This window comes from Gossypium raimondii, chromosome 9 (genome assembly GCF_025698545.1).
Source record: "Gossypium raimondii isolate GPD5lz chromosome 9, ASM2569854v1, whole genome shotgun sequence".
NCBI lineage: Eukaryota > Viridiplantae > Streptophyta > Magnoliopsida > Malvales > Malvaceae > Gossypium > Gossypium raimondii.
The window spans coordinates 40,666,447-40,677,582 of record NC_068573.1 but is presented as its reverse complement, the minus strand read 5'-3'; the positions used below and the strand labels follow the sequence as shown (position 1 = coordinate 40,677,582).

The 11,136-nt window shown below is 30.4% G+C and overlaps 1 protein-coding gene across 1 annotated transcript; it reads left to right on the top strand.

Annotated features, from left to right (window-relative positions):
* Positions 1-4,685: 4,685 nt before the first annotated feature.
* Positions 4,686-5,330, top strand: LOC105797711 (iridoid oxidase-like). The gene has a single exon (XM_012627641.1). The coding sequence runs from the start codon at positions 4,686-4,688 to the stop codon at positions 5,328-5,330; it is 645 nt and encodes a 214-aa protein (XP_012483095.1).
* Positions 5,331-11,136: the final 5,806 nt, after the last annotated feature.

The following is an 11,136-nucleotide window of genomic DNA, read 5'->3' as shown; positions in this document are numbered from 1 at the left end:
TATTTTTTTAAATTAATATATTTTAATTAATAAATATATTTCACTCGTGTAATAAACTACTATTAAATTGATTCTAAATAAATATAGATATTTTATTTTAATATAAAATTATCATTTTAAAAAATTTTAATTGTCAATTATTATATTTTGATTTCTCAATATGGGTTTGGATGAGCGACTGAATGCGCTGTAGTACATTTAGTTTATTTTTTATCTCACGCACAATAGTATTTAATCTCACTACCACTACTATTTTTACACTAACCGCAGATAAACGCACCACTCATCCAAATGCACCCTTAATCATATTTTTCAAAACTAAAAAGTTAAAAAAATATTATATGAAATAATTTAATAAAATTTAATTATTAAATATAACCAAAAACATAAAAATCACATGATTCTTATTTCAGGTGAGTACCCTAAGACTCCTAATTTCTTACAAATGGAATCCAAGTGCGAGTAATGGAGGTGGTGACTGTTGTAAAGCCAAAATAGCCAATTCCGAAATCCCAAAGAAATGTGTAATTATTCGTAAAACTTTGGGGCTTCATTGTTCTCAAATGGTCTCTCAGGAATACCCATATTAAAAGGGCCAATTTTATATTGTGGCCCCAAACTTTGGATAGATTTAAAGATTTGCTGGTGCTCTAATGGATGCCAGATCCGCATCATCTCGTAGCTAGTTGCTTCACTTCACAATCTTTATTCTCTTATTGAATTTAAATGTGTTAGAAATAGATTCAACTTATTGAAACATGAGCTATGGAAGATGGTTGCTGCGGTGTAACTATGGGAAGAGTTTGTAGTTCACTGATATTACTCTTAGCTTAGAATTAAAATTTACAAGTAGGAAGATGCCGCAAGCTGAAAACTTATTAGTGGCATGTACCACTAAATTGCTTACAATTTGTATCACTGTTTATTATGAGATTTCCATGAACAGAAGGGTGAAACACGATGCCATTGATAACATTTTGTTTGGAAGCATTCTGCAAATACTTCCATTTTCTATAATATTCTTAACAGTGAGTAATAATACTGCAACATTTTGTATTTACTTATGGGATGGTATCAGAAGAAGGGAATAAAAGAATCACCGGAGCTTGAGTTTTTTTTATTAAGAAAGTTCCAAATGATGTGATGAAACTTGGTGGATATCAATGTTACATTTCAGATTATATAGGTCTCAAGTTCAGGCTCTACTCGAAATTTGAAATGAGCTTGATTGAATATCAATTTTAAAATTCAAGCTCGGCTCAACTCTAGATTAGCTGAAAATAAAGAGAAAAAATAAGAAGCAAGGCTTGAGTTTTACTAAGCTCTTAATCACTAATACTAAGGCTCAATTCATAATAATTTTTATAAATTCTAACCGTATAATTTTGGGGTGTTACAAAATATATTTGTTATATAATTTTTTTCTTGCTTTTGATCCAATTGTAAATCTGCTCCTAACTTTTCTCTTCAAAAAATTTAAATTTGAAACCAAGAGATTATCCAAAAAAATTTCAACCTAAAACTTGTATTACACGATGAAAAGATAATTCAGTAAAATAATTTTGTTGGAAACCAAAAAAGATAAGAGGAATAAATACATGATACGCAATATAATTTTAAAGGACATTGTCGTTGATGGGTTAGCTGAAATGTGGATCATAGAAATCGGAAATTGTAACCAAATTCAAACCACCATGAAATTAATAATAACACATCCATTTATTTTCAATGTCCCTACTTTTCTTTTCTTTTTTTCTTGAATTACAAAAAGAGGACAAAACCCTAACAGTTACATAACTAACGTCATTCAAATCTAGATCACACCTGAAATGATTAACAAACTAACCATCAGGCTAACATACGAGATTCAAAAATAATTTCACAATTATAAATCCACCATATGTACATTACGATAAAACAAATCACAATATAAATAATAGTGATGCTAAATTAAGTTCCTCATATTGCAATAATGTAATTTGAAATTAATTTATTATAAAAATAACACATTACGATTTATTTTCAATGTCCCTACTTACCATTAATATAAAATAATGTGACAATTATAAATCCACCATATGTATATTACTATAAAACAAATCACAATATAAATAATAATGATGCTAAATTAAGTCTCCTCATATTGCAATAATGTAATTTGAAATTAAATTATTATTAATAGTAACACATTGCGATTTATTTTCAATGTCCCTACTTTCCTACCATTAATATAAAATAATGTGACAATTATAAATCCACCTTACCTATATTACTATAAAACAAATCTATAAATAATAATTATGCTAAAATTAAATTATTAATAATAATAATAACACATTCCCATTTATTTTCAATGTCCCTACTTTCCTACCATTAATATTAAATAATGTGACAACTATAAATCCACCATATGAATATTATTAGAAAATAAATTACAATATAAATAATAATGATGCTAGCCGGTTGAGTTTTAACTTGATTGATATAAGTATTGTTGTTAATGTAGATATTACACTTTTACAATTTAGTCTCTATTCTATAATTATCACTCGATTCATTTTAATTTACTAAATAATTTAACTCATCACTATAAGGAACGACACATAAGTTTTAGTTCTGAACTTAACTATATCATTTTAACAATTCAATTTTAAAATCAGGTTTTTCCGATACCATTAAAAATTAGGTTGTTACACTTATATATTAATTCATTTTACAAACTTCTCTTTAGAGACGCAATTGTTATACCCCTACCCACCCATGTATAAGTAGCCTCTTCCATAAAGAGAGCAACATTGTGATACAATCAAGGACAATGGTCTCATCATATCTAATATAACTCATGTTTAAACTTTTCAAGCTCGTTAACCCCAAAAAATGTCACATCAAGATACATTCAGACCACATCCTAACCTAAGACTAAATTAAACTCTAGCAAGAAAACGATCATGCAATGAGAGACTTGCTCAATACCCTCCTCCACATATAAATACCTCATCTTGCAATATAAGTGGACACAAGATTAACTATATAGCCCACACTTATCTCAATCAAGATAAATAGTAATCCTTTGTGACTCTTCGCAATACTTACGATGTGACCCATCACCATCCTTAATGACTTTCTGCATCATCTATAATGTGAATCGCATCATTATTTAATGCTATATATAACTTAATTATTATAACATAAATGCTAACAAATTTTAGTAAATAACTAATAAGTTAAAGTGAATATTGTTACCATCCCCAATGACATGAATTTTTTTATTGTAGGACAACTTAGAACATGTAAGATTCCTGGAATCTCTTAATTTTGACAAACTTGGTTTAGGATAGGTTTTATTATTATTATAAGAATAACATTAAAATATTAATTAATTACGAAAATGACTTGAAGAAAAAATTATATATGAAAATGACTAGTATGCTATAGTGGAAGTCGGTGCCGCCTGATCAATCGGCGGCACCACCTCCCATTTCTCCCTAATCATTATCAAAAACTTTTTTAAAATACTCGAATGCATTTTTCAAAGTACTCGTGAAAAATACGAGTATTCACAGTGAAGAAAAAAATTTAATAATCGGCGGCACCAGTCAAATTTTTTAAAAAAATATTTGTATTTTCAGATGTATACTAAAAGAGAAAATACAATTTTTTTATGCAATGCACAGTTAACATTTAGCTACAAATCAATGGCACGTTTAATTCCCTTGAACGGATTAAAACTGTAATGGAATAGTTATTTTGTAGTAATGAAATAGAACTGTAATAGAATTGAATATGCATAACAATGGTTTTACTGGATGTAATGAAAATAGCAAAAAAAAAACTTAGAATGATGAATATACCCTTTAATAAATTAAATTAATTAATTTATAACTTTCTCCTCAAACATTCTCTTTCCCTAGAAGAGTGCAGACAAAGAAAAACCCAGAAAAATGTTGAAACCAAGCAATTAATAAAAAAAGAAACATAATTTAAAAAAAGAAGAAGAAATTAACGATCAACATATAAGAGTAAAAGACATGTCATCCTTCTACTACTAATGAGATTGATCATTTTAATTTAGAAAAAAAACCGGTCATGGTGGATTAAATCGAAAGTTTGGGACTTTGGTAGTCCTTCAACCAAAGTGTGATGAAAGACCAAAGAAAACTCTTATGCCCTTTTATCCGCTTAATCTTTGACCTAAAAGCTTATGAAAATCGATTCTTTTTTTAGATTTTGGCAACGGCCGTTGCCTTCTTCCGCCTTCATAGTAGCCTAGAACATCCTAAAGTTTCCATTTAAAAAAAAAAACCATAAAAATGACTCTTTTTTTTCTCCACTGTGAACACTCATATTCTTTACAGGTATTTCAAACAAAAAACATACAAATATTATTTGACACAGGCACTAAAAAAAAATTCATATATAATATTTGAAAAAGGGATGACAGTTTTTACAGTAATTGTAGAAATTTCGTATATAATTTTTTCCAACTTATTTTCGTAATTAATTAATATTTTAAGATTATTTTTATAAAAAAATCCTTGGAGATAAATGTTAGGTGCGACTATAGTTTTCACATAGTTCAAGTCCACCCACGTTTATTTATTAAGTAAGTTGATCTCATCTCAGTTGCCATGTATAATTTAATTTGATAAAAGGTGTAGCAGGAAACAGACCTTTCCACCCAGGAAATGGAAATCACCAGTATTTTGCTTCTATGTTTGATTCTTTTCTCGTTTTCAGCTTTAATTCAGCTCTCACGGGGAAAACAGTCTCGGAAACTTAAAAATCTTCAACCACCAGGACCTCCAGGGTGGCCAATATTAGGCAACTTTTTCGACCTTGGAGCTGCGCCTCACCAGACCCTACACAAGCTCAAGCCTAAGTATGGACCAGTGCTTGGGTTGAAGCTTGGGTCAGTCAACACTGTGGTGATACAATCTGCAATGGCAGCCTCCGAATTTTTCAAGAAACATGACCATGATTTCTGCGATCGTAAATGTTCCACTGTGCTTACTGCTCATAATTACTATCAGGGAACGATTGCATTTGGCAGATACGGCAAGCATTGGCGCATGCGTCGCCGCATTTGCTCAACAGAGCTCCTGATGAACCGACAAACCAACAAGGTAGCTCGTCTCCGAAGAAAGTGCATCGAGGACATGATCCGATACATCGAGGAAGACGCGGCAGCGGCGCAAGAACGGGGGGAAGAAGGTAAGGTAAATTTGGCTCGCTTACTTTTCCTCATGTCGTTTAACCTTGTAGGCAACCTGGTTTTGTCAATGGATCTTTTAAATTCGGGATCCAAGGATGGATCAAAAAATCTGTTTTGATCAACTTCAACGTATACGATTCTTAATAAAGTATATAAACATTAAGCAAATGTGACCCTAGCTGTTCCATCATTTAACTCTTTTACTAAATTTGAATTTTATTTCTGGCAGATTTCAGTTTCACCATGGTTAGTTTTATGATATAATCCAAATTTAAATATTTATTCATATTTAAAATATAAATAAAATATTGTACAGCCCAATTTGCCCGGGCCCAAAACTGTCCATGTACAACAGGCCAAAATGGCCCAAATCTTTAAAACCCTAAACGGCCCATTGGGGCCCAAAAACTAAGCAGCACAGGGAACCCTAGGGTTCCCTGCCATTGCCTCGCGCCGCTGCTACCCATGTACGCCTTCAGCGCGCACCCCGCCCGAGGTCTGCCACCGCCAGCTGCGCCTTGCACCAAAACGGCAAATACTTGCCTCCGTTGACCGCCATCGACTGCAAAAGAAGGCTGAAAAGGATACCTGCAACACACGAAAACAACAAGGGCAAACAGAGCAAAAAAAAAAAAACAACAAAAAAGAAACAAGGAGAAAGAAACAGATAGGACCTTGTAATTTCGGCTATAAAGCCATTTCTCCAAAACGATTGCAGGGGGAGGATTCGATTGAAAAAATATTGCTAAATCAATAAAATCAAAAATCTTTGAACAGAAGGTTTTTTTTTTCCTCTTTTTCATTCTTTTTTTATGATTTGTTTCTGTCTTTCTCTTTTTATTATGTATATATATATATGTATATAAGAATATATATATATATATATAAAAACGAGAGGCAATCTTACCTGAACTGGTGCGCCGTCAAAAGCCTCCATCTCCTCTACTCAGATCGGAGAGAAAAGGGAAAGGTTTTGCGCTGAAACGGCGCTCTTAGGGGGCCTTCAGTTTTGTTTTTTTTTAGTATTGTTTAAAGAGGGATAAGGTTTAGGGTTTTCTGAAGTATTTTAAAAGAGGGATTAAACGACGCCGTATAGAGCCTGCTTCAGTGGCTCTAAAACGGCGTCGTATGAGGCCTTTAACCCGCTCGTCGACCCGACCCGCAGAGCAGATCCGCGCGTTTTGATTATAGTGGTCTATTTCGATATTAGTCCCTCTACTTTCGTGGAGCGTTCAATGTGATTCTTTTCTTCTTTTGATTTTGGCCACAAACTTTTACCTCTGGTTAAATTCGGTCCATAGACCATGCGCTGATGTCGTCCCTTGGAACGGCGCCATTCAAGTAACGTGGGAATATTTCCCTTTTTGGCCCCCTTTTTCCACGCGCGTCACGATTCGATCCAATTCTTTGTTTTTATTTTATTTATTTTTCTTTGATTTCGCCTCTAAGATTTTGTTTAAGTTCAATTTAATCCTCCCTTTTGTTATTTCAGCTGCTTTATTATTAAACTAGCTATTTTAGTCCTATTACTACTATTATATTATATCATTAATATAGTATTATTATTATTATTATTGCTATGTACATACATACGTTTGTTACACATACATATATATGTCTATATCCATCATACATTTTATAAAATACATATATATATATACGCCTATAATTTTATTTATATATATATATATATACTTACATATATTATTTATGCCTTATATATATATACATACTTACACTGTTTTATTTTATAATATACATACTTATATATCTTATCTTTATTATAAATATACATGTATACACATACTCTTATATTTTAGACATTTCATATTTTTATATACATATACACACACACATAATTTTTCAAATTTATATACATTTATAAATATACCTACTTCAATATAAATCATCTACACTTTATACTTTACATATGTGTACATTTTATTTTATAAATACATATACGTTATATTTTTACATTCTCATATATAATTTATTTATACATCTTAAATTTTACATATATGCATACACTTTGTAAAATATATCTATATGTAAATATTTTATATAAACATGTATTTATTTTCATATTTTTATAATTTGTATACATCTCCATATATACCTATATACATTTTATTTTCATGAATATAAATATACGTACCTTTTATCTATATTTATATGCATATATTCTTTATATATTTTATGATCTTAAACTATGCATACGTCTATATATTTTTGTAATACACATACACACCTATATCTTATAATTTATATATTTATTATATTTTGTAATTTAAAATATGTATAATAAAACATACATGTTTTTATTTTATTTTATTTTCTTTTACTCGATGTTTATTTATTAATTTGACTATATGTTTATTATTATTTTAAAAGGACATTTTAATCCTATTTGCTTATTCATTTGTTATTATGCAATTGATCCAACTCTTATTTATTTATTTCATTATTAATGTTTGTTTGTATTATTTATCCTTAACTTGCTGCATTCATTATTGTTTCGTCACACATGTTAACATCATGCATCAAAACCTTTTTTCCTAAATAAGGCAATATTTCGCGTTTGGAAAATTCGAGAAAACGTGCCCTAATGTGCTGGGTTTCGCTTTCTCGTTCGACCAAATGGCCAAATATCTTTTTAAACTTTCAAAAGAATGCAATATTTTGCGTTTGGAAATTCGAGAATACGGGCCCTAACGTGTTGGGTTTCGATTACTCGTTTGGCCAAATAGTCGAATATTCTTTCAAAATTTTAAAACGAGACAATGTCTTGCGTTTAGAAATTCGAGAGAACGTGCCCTAACGTGCTGGGTTTCGATGTCTCGTCCGACTAAATAGCCAAATATCCTCTTAAATTTCAATCCATGTCATTCGATTTTTTAAGGATCGTACCCTAAATCTCTTTAAAATTTTCAATCTTCGACATCAAGACATTAATTAATCAACTTAGGTACCAATTTTTGGGCGTTACGAGAGTGCTAACCCTTCCTCGTACGTAATCGACTCCCGAACCCATTTTTCTAAATTTCGTAGACCAAAATCGTTGTTTTAATAAAATCAAATTATTTATTAAAAACAACCACTATTCGAGGTGTCCCGATCTCACCTCATTAAAAAGATCGGTGGCAACTCCTGTTTCGTTTTCATTTTTCAAGACTCAAGTCGACTCCGTTTTTATCAAAAAATGGTGTCAACAACTATCACAAAATTAATTTGTAATATTTTACATCAATTTTAATTTGATAAAAGTTTCGTAGAGTTGGGCTAAGACCAGGTTAGAGATTACCGCTTGACCCAAACGAAAGGGAGAGTTCCAGTTTCCCACTAATATGTTATGGCTAAAACGATAGAAGAACTCCTTGCGTTTTTCCCTTCTCTTCTGTATCTAAACAAGTCTTTTAACCTGTTGGCCACATTTTTTTTCTTTTAATTTATATTTGAATAAATTTTTGAATGGATAAATCTCAAAACTACACATGAATTTTGATTTAATATATAATTTGATATAATAACTTTAATTTGGTGCACTCACACACACATGAATTTTGATTTTATTTTAAATGTATAAATGAAACTTTAATTTTGATTCAACTGTATACATTTAAAGAAATAAATATATTACTTTCAAATTGTATCTTTTCGATACCTATCCTCAAGCTCACATGTGCTGAGTGCCAAGTGTGAACTCGCTTCGAATCAACTTTTCAGTCAAGTTAATTTAAGTGTGTGTAAAATAATGATCCAAGACTCTTTTTATATAAGGAGAGTTTAGAGAGTTTAACTATAATTAAACTTAATCACTTTACTATTAAATTATTATAATATTAGATTAAATTTAATACTAAATTTTATTAAAATAATAGAATATTTATCTACAAGATAAATATTAAATTTATTAAGATAATTACTTTAATATTAAATTAATAAAATACTATTAAGATAAGTATTAAATTAAATTTAATATTAAACTATTAAAATATTATTATTTTTAAAATAGTTAATTTGAAATCAAATTCTTTGTTAGAGTCCCAGTAGGAGTGTAGGTGCGACACCCTTACAATAGCCTGAACCGGTTTGGCTACTGTCGGTTCGGTCTGGGTCAGTGATGACCCGACCAATTCGGTCTAGCCGCCGATTGGACTGTCGGCCCTATTTCACATATCGGACCCGGTTCGACTAATTTTTGGGTCTTAATCTCGTTTTTGAGCTCCCAGACCTAATTTACACTATTTGGTCCAATTTTCAAGTTCAATTATCCATTGGATTAATTGTCTGACTTAAAATTTAATTTTCAAAAATATCATATTAATTTTAATTAATTTGATTAACTTAATTTTACTTTATCAAAATTAATTTTTTTCACAAATCACTTAGATTTTTCAAATTAAATTTTCAAGAAAATTCTTTAATCAAATTCTCTAATTGAACAATTCTCACGACTACCTAATTCAACTCCACATCGAATAAATCGACTCAATTAAATTATTTCCAAAATCGTAAAATTTTCTTCTAATTCAAATGCAGTCCAATCGAATTTTTGTTGAGCTAGCGGAGGGAACAATCAGACATATGCAATTAGGCTCTAGTAATTGCGATTATGTCCAGAAGTATCGTTCCGATAATTCGCAATTACTTAATCAAGGAGTCAGTCCACAATAAGTACTGTTATTGAAAACTCATTATTGTATACTTTTTACGAAAGCAATTCATCCAAATGCTTTGTCCAATAATCTCGTCATGTGTGTGTTACCCTCATATGATATCCTTGATTCCTTTAAGTTAAATACGTTCACTCAATACAATCCTATTTTATCTCATTGTCATCATTGTGTCTTATTAATAATTAATATGATCATTGTCAATAAATGATTGTGATAAATTATTCGTTTGAGAACAAGCAACCCGTGGCCACATTACATATTTATTAATTCACACAATGCCAATGAGAGGATACCGTTAACTCTTTAATTGAGCTATGAAATCCACTATTGCTAGTAAATTCATGCCATACGCAAGACATTTACCCAACATACTGGCTATGAGCTCGATTATCTTTAGAGCATAAACCTCTACTTATATCAAAGCACATGAGTTACATACGCATGATCAATGACTAACTCAGGATTTAGGTAAATCACACCATAAACGTCACAAGTGAATTAATTCACAAATGGATTTAGAATTAATTCATCTTGGGTCCAATCCAATGTATGTTTCGATAGCCAAACTAATCATTTCCCCAGTTGGAATTGTATACGACATAATAATTATTCTCAATATTTGAATCAAATGCTCACTTTGATTCTTTTACGAAATTACAGACTCATTTAGATTATCTACTAAAGTAAGTTGTCTTTCTCGCAATGTAAACGTTCTTACAATGTCGCTTATCTTTAGTTTGAACTTAGACAATCAATGAACTAATATTTGCTTATCACAATTTCACTATGCATGCAAAGTATGAAAGATAAAAAAATACAAAAGACATAATAGTGAAATGTGAAATTAACTTTATTTATTTATTTATCATTCAAATAAATAAAAAACAATTACATGTTTACTACAATATGGTCATATTTCCCAACATAGTTCTTGTATGGTTTTGAGTTTATCCCATTTTTAAAATAAATGAATCTCGCATGTGAGATAAGGAATATAGATCAAAAGTCCTACAAGAGTTTATTTAGGTGTTAAAAACTATAAAATGGGTGGACTAAACCAGCATATGTGTGATAAAAGAACCATGTTCAAATTTTTAATTGACATTAGTTTCAGGTTTGGTTTCTGAACAACTCCTACCCTTACCTCCTATATAAAGTGATGAAGTTTTTTTTTTTGGTTAGTGTTTGATACACTACTCAGAATATTTCAACTCCACAAACAAGTTTCAAATATGGCTACATATCTCA